The sequence below is a fragment of the Solanum dulcamara genome, chromosome 11, assembly GCF_947179165.1.
Source record: "Solanum dulcamara chromosome 11, daSolDulc1.2, whole genome shotgun sequence".
NCBI classification, from domain to species: domain Eukaryota; kingdom Viridiplantae; phylum Streptophyta; class Magnoliopsida; order Solanales; family Solanaceae; genus Solanum; species Solanum dulcamara.
This window is the reverse complement of record NC_077247.1, coordinates 4082727-4097372: the sequence shown is the minus strand read 5'-3', so window position 1 is coordinate 4097372 and position 14646 is coordinate 4082727. Positions and strand designations below refer to the sequence as shown.

General features: G+C 35.3%; 1 protein-coding gene and 1 non-coding gene across 2 annotated transcripts; both read left to right on the top strand.

Annotated features, from left to right (window-relative positions):
• Nucleotides 1-1833: 1833 nt before the first annotated feature.
• On the top strand, nt 1834-9892 carry LOC129874333 (large ribosomal RNA subunit accumulation protein YCED homolog 1, chloroplastic). Its single transcript, XM_055949592.1, has 2 exons — nt 1834-2449; nt 9159-9892. The coding sequence occupies exons 1-2, from the start codon at nt 1917-1919 to the stop codon at nt 9568-9570; spliced, it is 945 nt and encodes a 314-aa protein (XP_055805567.1). The 5' UTR covers nt 1834-1916; the 3' UTR covers nt 9571-9892.
• LOC129875361 (small nucleolar RNA R71) lies at nt 5032-5138 on the top strand. The gene has a single exon (XR_008763158.1). It is a non-coding gene; the product is annotated as a small nucleolar RNA R71 (small nucleolar RNA).
• Nucleotides 9893-14646: the final 4754 nt, after the last annotated feature.

The window sequence follows — 14646 nt, the reverse complement described above, 5'->3', positions numbered from 1 at the left end:
TTTTAATTAGTAAATGTTAAACAACTCATATTTCAAATATTGTATTGATTTGAATTTGATTTATGGGAAAAAGTCATGATATATCTCTCAACTTTGTCATTTAGAGTTGATATACCCCCGTTATGAAAGTGACTCATATATACCCATATCATTACACAAATGACTCACATATACCCCCACCGTTAAAAAGTTGCTCACATATACCCCCACCGTTACAAAAAAACTCACATATACCCTTTTCATCTTAAGGAAGTGAATTTTTTTTTTTGATTTTTAGCTTATAAAAAAATTCATGTATGGGGTCTTTTTTTTTTGAGAAAGTAAAAAAATAATAAAAAATATATATACCCATACATGTGAATTTTTTTTTTTAGCAAAGTTTAGGGGTCTATATAATCTTTTTCATGCATGAATTATTGTTTGACTTCTTTGATTATCATTATTTGAGTTTCTAATTCTTATTTTATTTTTATTTTTTTCATTCTTGGGTGTAAATATATGAGAAATAAAAAAAATGTGAATGGAAAAAGAGAAAAAAATAAGAAAAAAATTAATTTTTTTTTGCAGCTATATTGTAATTTAAAACTATTTTTTTTGCTTCTATACTGTAATTTAGTTTTTGTATCTATAAAAAAAATTGGTGCATGTATAATAAATTTTACAACAAAAATAGCGAGAAAAATAAATTTACCATCAATATAATAAATTCAAGTTAGCTTGAATCAAAAAAGTCAAAAAATAAATTACGTGTGAGAAGGATTAAATATACTCCTATATATATATATATTATTTTTTTAATAAAAGACTTTAAAAAAAAATTTAAAATTAATTTTTTCACTTCCATCAGAAAAAAGGGTATATGTGAGCAATTTGTGTAATAGTAGGGGTATATATGAGTCACTTTCATAACGAGAGATATATCATTTCTAAATAACAAAGTTGAGGGGTATATCAGACCATTTTCCCTTGATTTATTTAGATACAAACAACTCTCTCTACATAATAAAATTTGTAAGCTAATTTATTTAAATAAATCTACTAGTACAAATATAAAACATAAAATCAAGAAAATAATTAAAAGAATTTGAGGGATATTTTTGTCGTTACGTAGCTTAATCCTATGATATTAAACCTATATATTACTAATACCGCCAAATGGAAGGTATTAGTATACATAGGCCCAAAATGCCTACTAAACATAACACTAAATAATAAGAAAAATAACACTTATACCCAAAAAGGAAATGTATTTATCCTTAAATGTCTCATTACTTTCATACTCCCTTTATATTTTAAATTGACATAAATTTATTTTAAAATTATGCTAACGTCACCTCCCATCCTACATGATATCGATATGGTATCAATATATCAATGGAGTATCACAGTCTATATGATACCTATATGGTATTAATACACCGACGGAGTATCACAAAAAAATTATTTTCTACTAATTTAACGTTTAATAAATAAGATTGTGATTTTAATAATTTTCTCTTAATTATTTTATTTTTATTTCTTAAAAAAAGAACTCAATCCAATATGATACTGATAGGGTATCAATATACCGACGGAGTATCATAGAGAATTAAGCATAATCCTATGTGATATCGATATGATATCAATATACCGATAGAGTATTATAGATAATTGTTTCATAACAATGATGCTGACATCATCATGACGTTATGCACGAAATTAAAATAAAAAAGTGAGGTAGGAGAATAAATAATTTGGAACATAAGTCGAGTAAATAGTTTGAGCCTAATTTTTGTACCAAATGACCCCTAAATACATAATTATTTTTATATATAAAACATTGGATAATTTTGAGGGAGAGTCGAGCCGCTCCTGATTGAACTAGTCCTTTTTTCTTGCAGATTCTTTTGCCTAGTTAACAATTCTACTTATTTGAAATGGCTCTTGTATTCTCATCAGTTTTCCCCTTCTGTGTTAACCTACAAAATGTGAACCACATAACCAAGGTCCATTTGAACTCTTTTGTTCACTGCAAAGTTTGTAATTGTCTTGCTGCTGCTAGTAGACTGAGGAATCTTAAGGGCTCAAAGTTTGTAGTCAGAAATAAGAAAAGTAATTTTCTTGTGGAGAAAAGCCATCCTGATTTTGATTGGGAGGATGAGGAACAAGGCGACCTAGAAGAAGAAGATGATGATGATGGGTCGCCGTGGGAAGGCGCAGTTGTGTATAAAAGAAATTCTTCGGTTACACATTTGGAGTATTGTACCACCTTAGAAAGGCTAGGGTTGGGAAAACTCTCCACAAAGGTTTCAAGGTCTCGAGCTTCGGTAATGGGACTGAGGGTGACAAAAGATGTCAAAGATTATCCTGATGGAACTCCAGTATTGATTTCCCTTGATGTCACAAGGAAGAAGCTGAAGTTGAGGCTTGACGGAATCATCAGGACTGTCATCGCACTTGGTTGCAACAGGTATCACATTTGTCTAGCTTTGTAATTAATTTTTTCAGTTAGTGAACTTGCATATTAACACTCTAAAATCACTTCACATATTTGTCTAGATCAAGACACCTACACCAATCACAAGTTCAATGTGTTTGATGTAACTTTTGAGTTTATCCTATATCTTATAGGGGCATACCTAGGTTCGGGGAAGGGGTTCGGTTGAATTCCCTTCACTAGAAAATTATATAGTGCAAATTGGGTACAAACAAACTTGTTTTGTTAAATTCAAACTATTGAGTCCCCTTGACATAAACAAAGATTCTAGTGCAGTAGCAAAAGGGGGCTCAAAAATTGTTTTAGGTCGTAGGTCCAAATCCAAGGTTTGACATTCTAGTAATTTTTTTTAACCCCCTTATATGAAATACTGGCTCCGCCACTGGGATGTGATGCCCCTATTTGTGTCTCAACTTTTTTCATTCTAATCAATGCAATTAAAAAGTATTTAATTAGTTTGTAAGTTGAAGGTTTTAGGATTTAAACGCTTAGCAGGTATCTTTATTCTTTTTATGTCACTACAAGTGTTACCAAAAAATTTTCTGCTATACTTGCTGTACCATGTGAGATTTCTACTGTTTGTGTTTTTCCTATGACTTCTTTCAACTTATCTATTAGTTGGTCTATGCATACATTTCATATGAATTGAGCATGTTCGCTGCTCCTTTTAGACCCACCTTTGCAAAATTCAAGTGTGCTATATATATATCTATGTCTTCCTGCTTTATGTTCACAATCTTGAATAGCCAATTTGACCTTTGTTCTAAACTAAAACACATCACCTTTTTATAATAAGAAACTTGCAGAGAAGGTATAGCAAGCCAACAAAGGTTGTATTTTATAGTCAGTTAAAGCTCTACAAAGCAAGATGGTTTGTACACAACTGGAGAAGCTATTTTTAATAGGGAGGAATACTTTGATTAAAGCAGCATAATTTGTATTGACACTCTAGACTCGGTCTTTTAGGAGAATTATATGATGATTGAGGCTGAAACACATGAAATTAAATTGGATCGTTGAAAAGGAGAAATGCTACGTTATAAGATCTGCGACAAAGTGAAAGGTATAAAACAATTATGAGGCCAACAATCTTATTTGAGAGTAAAATATTGGACTTCTAAGATCCAACATATGAATGTACAATAGGTGCAAATGTTGAGATAGATGTATGGTCATGTCCCCAAGGAGATGGCCGAGTGGTTGAGGCTTAGGAATAATCTGGAGATCCTAGGTTAGAGCTAGCCTTGGTCATAGGCTTATCCAACACCTATATTTATTTACTGTCACAAGTTCCCGTTGATTAGTCAAGTTGTGAGAAAATTAGTTTAGACACCACCAACATAAACAACAATGGATGTGCTATCATACAAGAATGATTTATATGATCAGTATCACATTTGACAGAGGGTGCAAGTAGTACTCATAAATGACACATTTTCTTTTTACAATTTATTTGAGAAGAAAAGCCCCATTCTACACATATACAAAAAGTAGAGAATCTACTAGAAAAAACACAATTCTCTGTGTAGAGTATTGATGAGTGCAAATGACAATACCTTTGAGAACTTCGCTATTCAAAGATAGTTTAGATAGATTATCGTCTCCACAGGGATTGGTGTAAGTAATATACCAACAAAACTTGCTCAGTATTATTTAGGTAAATTAATCCTTAATCTTTCCTGGTGCCCTTTTTCACAACTTGAGTGTTTTCAGTCTCTTGCTCCTAGGTCAGTTCAACTTGCTTTAGGACCACCGCTCACTTGGAATTTTCACTCTGTTCAGGCAACAATTTCCCATTTCTTAGTGATATTGCATTCACAGTTTCTCGTGCAGTCTTGTCAGAGGCTCAGAGCCACCTGCAGTAGTTCCCTGAGCCCTCTCAGATAGAGTGGTAGCAATCTGCCCTACTTGCTTCTCAAAGTTCTGTATAGCTGCATCCTGATTAGCAAATTTCTAGTCTACTCTGGTGATGAAAGCTTTCATCAGTTACTCAAGACTTGATAGATTTTGTTGTGGAGGCTGATATTGCTGCATCTGCTGATTCTGGAACCCTGAGGATGCTTGCTGTTGTTGCCACGAATTAGCACTACCATTTAGAGAGAACCAAGAAAATTGAGGATGCCTTTATCCCATAGAATTAAAGTTGTTCCCCCCTTGATAGTTATCTCTGTTGAAATTGCCCGCCGCACTTGCATCTTCTTTTGACATGGGTGTTGGACACTTGTGAGTAGGATGTCCCTGTCCACAAAAATCACACCTCGATGTTTGGGCTTCATGTACTTGAGCTATAGTGAGTTGTTTAACATCCCTCGCAATTGAAGCGATTTGTGTCTATAATGTGGTGTACGCATCCACTGGGTGTACCCACTCAATCTTCTTTGTTTCAATTTTGTCTGCAACCCATTGGTTATCATCCTCTGCAAGTTCATTCAGAAAACCAATTGCTTCCTTGACTGTCTTTTTTAGGACAAGGCCCTCCCACTGCATTATTTAGTATCCTCCACGAGGCCGGTGACAACCCTTCCTAAAAATTGGTCAACTATATCAACAGTTCTATCCCATTGTGGGGCCATTTTCTCATCAATTCTTTGAACCTCTCCCATGCTTCAAGCGGAGTTTCTAATTCGAGTTGTCCGAAATTACCGATTTCTTTTCTCATTCTTGTCGTTTTTGCTGGTGAGAAAATTTATCAAGAAACTCTGTGTTCATTTCATCCTAGGTGCGGATTGATCCTGCTTAGGCTCCTTAGCCATATCTTTTAGAGAGAAGGGGAATGCCCCTCAAATATATGGCATCGTCGGATGCCCATTGTAATGGAAAGTGTTCATGATTTCATCAAATCCATCAGGTGACTTTTTGAATCTTCATTTTGCTTTCCTCTGAACACACAATTGTTTAGAATTGCTTGGAGAACACTGTGCTTGATCTCCAAATTGTTGGCCGCGATAGGAGGTCATCTTACACTAGACTGTATCCCATTGTAGTTCGGCCTGACATAATCTCCCAACAATCTCCCTGCCTTGCCATTGTTTTGATCCACTTGGTCCTCCACCTCTGCAGGATGGCGAGGGTTTCTACGGTTAACAACTTCCTGATTTTCAACATCATCCTCCAGGAAAGGAGGACATTGTGATGATTGGGGTTGAGTGGATCATCAAGTGCAGCATGTCGACCATCCTTGGCCATGATGCACTGACTGTAGGACTGCGCTGAGACCCTCTCTGCAAGTTCCTTCTTAAGAACTTTCCAACTCTGGGGGTTGTACTGAATGATTTCTTTTGACGACGATTGTGTCATACACCAGAGTTAGAGACTAATACTTGTTACCTGGAATCAGAGAGAAACTTGTGATGTTAAACAAAAAGAAAAATAAATAAAAGTCTGAATTAGTACACAAGATTCTATTTGAAAACTTCTTGTTGATAATACCCGGCAACAACGCCAAAATTTGATGAGCGCAAAACACACAATACCTAGATTGTCATTTCCTCAGGGATTGGAGTAAGTAATATATCAACAAAACTTGCTCAGTATTATTCAGGTAAATAAATCTTTAATACTTGTGTGGTTAAAACCACGAAATTTAGAAAGACTGTAATTTATTAAACGCATAACAAGAGTAAGTCTAGACAAGCCCTGAACTTTCTTATCAATATGAGAAGTGAGGGAGACTGACAATCAACGTATATGTTCTATTAACAAGAATAGTATCTCTAGATTGACATTCGCTCTAAGCTATGATTGATTCTTGTGAATTCAATCGTCACTTATCATATCTTAATGAAGTGAGATCTTCTTTCAAACAATTTGCTCTTCATGAATACAATAGTATTAGAACTGTATATGCTTGCCTCTATAATGTCACATGTCTTAAAACAAGAAAACACTTTCCAATTATTTTCTATCAATAAATCTTTATGTCTAAATCGTCAAGCTCTTTCAATCACTTTACAGATTTGGAGGAGAAGAATTAATCCAGTTTATGAATTAATTCATCTAATGATCCTTCCTTCGAATAGAAAGTTACGGTTGAACAAATCCAGAATGTAATTTAAACAATAGCAAAATCTCGGCAACCAATCAAGAGTATAAAATCCAGTTAATGATTACATATAGTTTCATGCCAAACTCCCTATAAAAAGTTTACTCCATAGAGAAGGAAGAGTTCAAAAACTGATAGCAAAAGCAAGAAGACATTACAACCAATCTCTCAACCCCAAACTTCCATTTTGGATTGGAGAAAACATTAAAACGTCATCTTCGTTGCGTTATTCATCTTTTCTGCTCCAAACCCAGATGCCCTAAATTGGGATGAGTTTGTAATTTATATTAGCATGGGGATTTGTCGAACAAAATTCCAGAAGTGCCCTCGATTCAAAACTGCACGCCGTAACGTTGTGCGCTCATGCAGCTGGAAATCCAAACGCGCGGCTGACTGCGTAGCAGTTGCAGCCTTTTCTCACTCACTGCCTCACCTGCGCGATCGCGCACTGCCGTCCTTTTGGCTTTCCACTTGTTTCTTCTTCGTTTTGTCCATTTGGCTCTCACGTTAGCCATCTTCACCTAGATACACTGTATTTTAGTTGTATCCAAGCTTCTTCCTTGAACACCAAGGGCAAAGCTGATTCAGGCAAGAATTTGCAGCCATCAGGAGAAGGAGAAGGGGGTTTCTGTGTGTGGGGTGGTGGGTCAATCCTTCACATTCATTTCTTAAAACCTGCCCCGATCCATTCATTTTGGTAATTTATACAATTTTCTTCGAACGATTGTCAGAAAAAAGCTAAAAAGTGTGTTCTGCAACTTTTTCGTAGTTCTGATGACCTGCATGGGATTTGCTTCTTTCTGTTGAGTTCCTAGTGTTTCTTGTGTTGAAGTGAATGCCTGGAAATCAATATATGATCCTGCTAATTAATTCCTCCTTCCTAAGTTCATATAAAACTTCTTCTGCCAATACATAAGGACACATGAATGATATGATTAATGACTTTCCAAGTATATGGCCTCTGATAATACTGGCCATGGTGCAGTGTTATCAGAAGCAAAAGGCGCAAAAAAGGTCTAAGGGGGTGCTTGGATTGACTTTTTTTAAGTAGCTTATTAGCTAAAAGCTAAAAGTCATAAGTTGGGAATACCCAACTTTTGGCTTTTAGCTTATTTTTGTACTTTTTAACCTAAAAGAAAGTGCTTAAAAGTACCTCTTGTCTTTCTCAAACACCTCAAAAAATAAAAAAGAGCTTAAAATCCAAAAGCTACTTGAAATAAGTCAATCAAACACCCTCATGTTGGGGGTTTAAGCACAAAGCGCAAATAAAGCATGGGCTTTAATGAAAAAAGGCGCAAAGGGAGTAAAAATACAAATATATACATGTTTATTCCAAGATTAATAATTATAAGCATGATTGACAAATACATGAACCAAAAAAAATGGAAGAAAATTACGATAAAGTGAAATATCAATTGTTTTCACTGGCAAGGAAAAGTATGAACCTTGATGATGGCACTGAAGCACACATTAAGCGAGTGAAGCGCTCAACATGTTTTGAGCCTCGCTTCAGGGCTTAAGCTTGCTTAAAGTGCGCCTTTGACAATACTGCAATGGTGGAAGCCAAAAAGATTTGAAGTACATCAAATTGGAAGAAATACTGCATGAGTCTTTGATGATGACCAACCTCGAAGCCCTGGCTTTGGTTTGTGGTAAGAGCCAGCACATCCGTGTGATATGTGAGTTAAGTGCATGTCATGGCTTCTAACCGTGCCATAGACATGCTGGTATTTAAGTGGAGAAGGGTAGAGGGACTGGCCCTTGGGAATTTATTGGTCATCCACAAAAAAAAGAGTAGTCTCTGATGATTTTATTTTATTTTTTCCAACGAGAGTCTCTCATGATGGCTAGCCTTGAAATTGTATAATTTGTGTTACCTAGAGATTGTAAAAGAAGTTAGTACCTAGTTTACATCTGAGTAAGGTGGTCAACTGGTGACTACTAATTGAAATGGATGAAACAGACCCATTTAACCCAAAATCAAAAGATTTGAAATAATCCTGAACTATCCTCTGTTTCTCCAAAAACTTAGAATGACTCTAGAGGGGACCAAAAAGCATAAGATTTTCTTGACATGACATTTACTTTTCCTGTAGTTTAGTTGAATGAAGGCCTTGTTGAAGACATAATTAAGTAAATAAAAGTGTGTTCTCTCTAACAACTTAAGCTTTTAGGTGAGATATTCTCACACTATCACACTTCAACATGGTATTAGAGTTGGCAAAGGTCCGAGGTTCGAGTCTCCCCACCACCTATTATCAAAAAGAATTTTCATGTTCTTGACTCGTTAAAAAACGAATCAAGCCCACAAGTGAAGGGCTTGTTTAAGACATAATTAAGTTAGAAATGTATGCTATCTTCAACCACTTAATCCATTAGATGAGATGATCACACACTTCATCACACCTTAAAAGAGGTCTTCCCTGTTATAGCTAAAAGTGATTGTATTGTTTAGATTATCTTTGTCCCTTTAAAATGGTTCAGAAAATAAAAAATTCTTATTTTACATGTATACATAACCTGAAAGCTCTCCTTCTAATTCTAATGCTCAGTATTTCTTTGTTGTCAAATTCCGTTTTCCTCTCACTTCAAAGCACAAGTATTGGCGTTTGTCTCATGGTGAATATTGTATTTGTGAAGGTGCGGGGAACCAGCTGCAGAAAGTATCTTTTCAAACTTTTCCCTCCTATTGAGTGAAGAACCTATAAAGGAACCAGAGACCCTGGACATGGGCATAATGTTTGGAGAGGACACATTCAAAAGTTTTGGAAACGTGGAAGAGGAAATGGAGGATAATGATGGTTGGATACCTTTAGAAGATCAGCTGTATTTTCCTCCTGAAGAAAAAGTCATTGACATTTCAAAACAAATTAGAGATCTGGTGCACATTGAAATCACCATTAGTGCTGTATGTGATCCCAAGTGCAAAGGTTTGTGCCTGAAATGTGGTGCTAATCTTAATGTCAATAGGTGTAGTTGTCATATGCAAAAGGTAGGGGAGAAAGGTAATGGTCCTCTTGGAGGTCTGAAGAAGCAAATGCAGCAAACATGATCTTTAGTCATTCCGACATTTTTTGTGTGTAATACTTTTAGTAGTTTATAAGCTGAAATGCAAGCCTTTCCCTTTTACTTTTTTTTATGCCAACAAAATTCATCGTTCACACTCACAGAACTATCGAAAGAGTTGAGAAAAAGCGTGTGGATGTTGAATTGTTTGTTGTACTTCTCTCCCGTTTTCTGTCATGACATTGTCCGTAGTCGATATTGTTTCGATCTCGACTTAAATAAAGTGAATTCGTATATGTATAGAAAGAGAGAGATGTCATCTAAATGTATGAATTTTCAAGTTCCAATATACTGAAAGGGTTCTAATAGGGAGTCTCTCAACTAAGCCTATGGGTGTTTAAATTGAACCAAACCCAAATTTGGTTCGGTATTGAGCAAAGTAAAGGCACACTAAATTGACATAACTATTTTTGTTTGGGAGAAGGGTCAAAACTATCCCTCAACTTTCATTTCATAGTTAGGTATACCCTTAGTTATATTATGCGGTTATTCATGCCCTTGTTGTTACGAAACTTATCACCTGTACCCCTACTTGGACGGAAATTCCTAAATTAACTTGAATTGCTTAAAAGTAATCAATTCCCATTTAAAATTCACGCCTCACCTTTCTAAGACCTAACCCATTTTTTTTTAACCCATTTCCCTTTACCCAAAATTTAAAGACGAATTAACAACTTTAGTAGTCGTACTTGAAAAAACCTTCGTCCATGCTTCCACATTTTGGCGTACATATCTACAAGAGCATTGCCCACAAACTCTGCTACTGGTATCCGATTTCTATCTATGTATGAGTGCACTCATTTCCCAACTTCCAGCGCCCCTAAATTGCTACGACAGTTTAGAGCACCAACTATTCTCATCAGGCTTTACTCCTTGATTCTGCATTTCATTAAACGCACTCAATGCCGGTTTAAACTCCCTCCATAAATTAATGTATTCCAAGAGATCAAATTTCTCATCGGCATCTCTAAAATATTAAGAGCAACATCGCACCACATTTTAAGTACATATCGACCAATCAAAATTCAGGTTATGTATTTGTGCAACTTCTGGCCCAATCCCAAATCCCGTAATTTCGCGCAAGCAGATATCACAACAACCATCATCCTCTCGTCAGCCCTTAATCCATCTTCCATTATCTCAAAAAACTAATCCCCTCCTCCCATCCAATAACCATTATCCACATAACCCTGAATCAAAACAGTCCCCAAGTGTCTCACAGGACTTCTATCAAACACCTTCCTGACACACCCGCAAACACCATACAAAGGCATCAAATTGTTCACTACATACAAATCCAACGCAAACCCATTTTTTATCACAAGAGGTTACGTGTATTTATCTAAATCTATGCCTGTACACATCATTTCAACATACATTAAAAAAGAAAGTAAAGCATTTTCTTTGCATTTCGAACTTAAAACACATCTCATTAAGGAGTTACAAAGATCGATATCTGGGTCATGTATTTGAGTGAAAAGAGAGTGGATATAAGCTCATTTCCTTAGAGGGTATTGAATAAATACATAAAGATATGATTTTGGCGTAAAGGGGTTGATAGATGTGTTGTAGGGAGCTACCTTTGGTGATCAAAGAATCGAATTGTTTGATTGACTTGCTGGTATGGAGTTTGTGAAAGACGGTTTGAGAATTTGCAGTGCAACCAAAAATTAAGGAAATGGGCAGATTGAAAATGGGTAAGGGCAATGGGTTAATTTTTGGGGGGGTTAGGTTCTTAGGGAAAATGAGCTAAAAGGGATGTTTGAGAGTGGAATGAAGGATAAGAGATTTGTATTTTTTTTTCTTTTGTTATAAATATATAATTAGGGTTAATTATGAAGAAATGAGGTTGGTTTGAAATATTTATAAATTTAGGGTATAAAATTAAAATATTAAAACTTTTAATAAAACTTTAAATTTCTTCATTCTCTTCATTTTCTTCAAACACTCTGTTTTGTTTTCTCGCCTCTCTTCTCTTCTGTTTTCTTTTCTCTATTTCTTTCTCCTTTATTCATTTTCTCTGTTCTCCTCTCCTCTCTTCTCTTTTCTTTTTCCAATTCTTTCTCCTTTATTCGATTTTATTTGCTTTCCTCTCTTCTCTTCTCTTTTCTCCAATTTTTTCACTTCGATTTGATTGTGAAAATTATAAAAACATATTGATGAAAAGAGAAGAGAAGAGAAGAAAGGAGAGGATATGTTGTTTATATAAACAGGAGTTGTTCAAGCAATCAAGAGATGTTATTTAAATAACCCTAAATTGTTTAGTTCAAACAACAGAAGTTGTTTAAACAACTAAAAATTGTTTAAACAATCAAAAGTTATTGAGTTCAAACAACCAGAAGATATTTAAACAATCCTAAGTTGTTTAGGTGTTTTTTATGATTCTTTAGTTAAAACAATGAGAATATTTTAAATATCAGCTAGTTGTTTGGAGAAATATGAAAATATTTGCTAATTATTTTGGAGATTGAGATATGAAAATAATTATTAGTTGTTTAGGCAAATGTTTAAAGATCTGCTAGTTGTCTGGAGGCGATGATGACGTGAAGGAGGGGAGATTGGGGGGGGGGATGGGGCTGGGGGGTGGATGAGGGGCATGAAAAAAAAGAGAGAGAATCTTTTGTAAATTAAAAAAACTTGTGGGTCTTAAAATATGTGTTATTATCACTAATTAATGAAGAGTCCCTTTTATCTAATTTTTAAAACTTGTGTCCTAAATCCTCAAATAGATAACTCAAAAGTCTCTTTTAATTCCAAGCCACAGGTTCTTACAGGGGTCGACAATTTAAAATGGGAATAAGTTATTTTAAGTAACTAATGAAATTATCCACACTTTGCTCGGTTATGAAACTTCTTCTAAATATACACAAATGAAAATTTTAAAGTAATAAATATATGCTACACATCATATGATTCTTTTTAGAAATGATAATAGTTCTCGAGTATAGTCCTTTCAATTGGGGAAAAGAGGACAAAGTTAACATCGGCTTAGTATTTTTCCATTGATCAACCGAATCTGTCAGTCATGTACCTCATGAAAATGCAGAATTCCAGCACTTCAAAGGCCAGTTGGAGATGCTACGGCACTTTTGAACACAAAATAAATAAATAAATCATCATTGTAAGATCTCAAAAGTGGGAAAGTTATAAAACGAGGTTCAAAAGATGCTTCTCAAAATAAACTTAGTTTTTGGCACCTGGTGATGACCACAAAGGCCATCAGGGGCCGCGTTCCCCACCACGGTTCGTGGTGTGTTGCTGTGGTGGAAGTTCAGAGACTCAGAATCTGCAAAGATAGGTCCACGACAGGGACCACGGGTCGTGGTGAGCACCACGAGTCGTGGTGCCCTCCATGGTGACCCCCCCTCGAGACCCTCAGAATTCATTCCAAGTCATGGACCACGTCCCAACTACCACGAGTCGTATTGCCCTTCTCGGATGGTGGTGGATCTTGTGGTGGGCACCCCTTTCAAAGATCCTTTCCTATAAATTAAGTCCATCACCACGACCCCAAATGTGGTCCGTATTGAGCTTCACGAGCCATGGTAAGGGTCCATCCTGGGTCTGAATTCAGTTTTAAGTTGGGTTATTTTGGTCATTCCATATATTTCATTAATGAATGTGGACGGATTTTGGGACTACATTCTCATCTATTTTGGTCATTCCATATATTTCATTAATGAATGTGGACGGATTTTGGGACTACATTGTCATCTATTAACTACCCTAAGCTCTTCTAACTCTCTCATTCTCACCTAATTTCCTACATCAAAATCTTCTCTCAAAAAGTTTGCTCCCTAAGCTGCTGTTTGGATGGACTTATTTAAGCAGCTTATAAGTTGAAAACTGCTTATAAGTTTAAAAAATGAATAGGTGCAACCCAACTTATTTTATTGAATTATAAGTTACTTAAAATAAGTCCATCCAAACAAACTCAATTATTTATTGGGGCTTATTTTAAGCATAAAATGACTTTAAGTTGGTCAGACAAACACTCAAAAAAGTTGAAAACAGTTTATAAGTTAATCCAAACGGGCTCTAAGTCTTCTTCTTCCTCAAGTAATTTCAAGAGTATTTCTTCAAGAACAAGCTTCAATTCCCTTCAATCTAGGGCTTCTAAGGATCAAGGTATGTGAGACTTATTCCATGGGTACTTTTCACCCATGAAATTCCAAAGATTTCTTCTCAATTCTCTTATGATTTCTTCTTCTAAAAGCCCTATTTTCATAATTTGCATTGGATCTTCTTAATTATGATATATTTTAATGCCATTAGCCTTCTTATGCGTAATTGACATCATATTGCATGATTTTAAGGTGAATTGCAATGATTTGTGATACATGCTAGTTTCAATTATGCTTTATGAGTTATGATCATGATTTTTAATTTATATTCTATGAAAGCTCTATTGAATGATCTTCAAGGTTTATGAATGATTTATGAAGGGTTTTGAATGATGATTTAATGATATTTCAAGCAAGTTAATGAAAGAGTGGCTTAAGATCTTTGATGAAGAAGGTGACTTAAGGCTCTAATGATGTTTTACGAAAAGGATTCATAATGATAGAAGGTCTACACCCACATTACATGAATCACATGATAATGAGCTATTCCTATGAACAAGTTTATGTAGTATGATTATGACAAGTATGATTTATGATTATGATATGATATGCATTTTGTGGGATGTTGACTTAGCACCGAGTGGATTTTGAGGTAGAGGCTCGACCTAAGCCTTAGTAGCAACATCTAGTCTCTTAAACTATGTTGCCACCGTAGGTTTGCCAATATGGTCTAGCTAGTAGATCCACATATAGCTCATGCTTATTTTCATGTTAGATGAAGTCTACCTTGGAAAGTAGCCTCCCCCCTTCTCGATATGGGTATCATAGGATTTCATATAATAACTCGCATGGTCTTCATGTCGGTTACAGTTATCTCCCACATATGTAAGTCTTTATGATGATTATGATATTTTGATGCATTGACCGACGATTATGATCTTTTAAGGTTTTCATGGTTTTACTCATGTTTTAAGATGTTGGTCTTGCATTTCTTGATT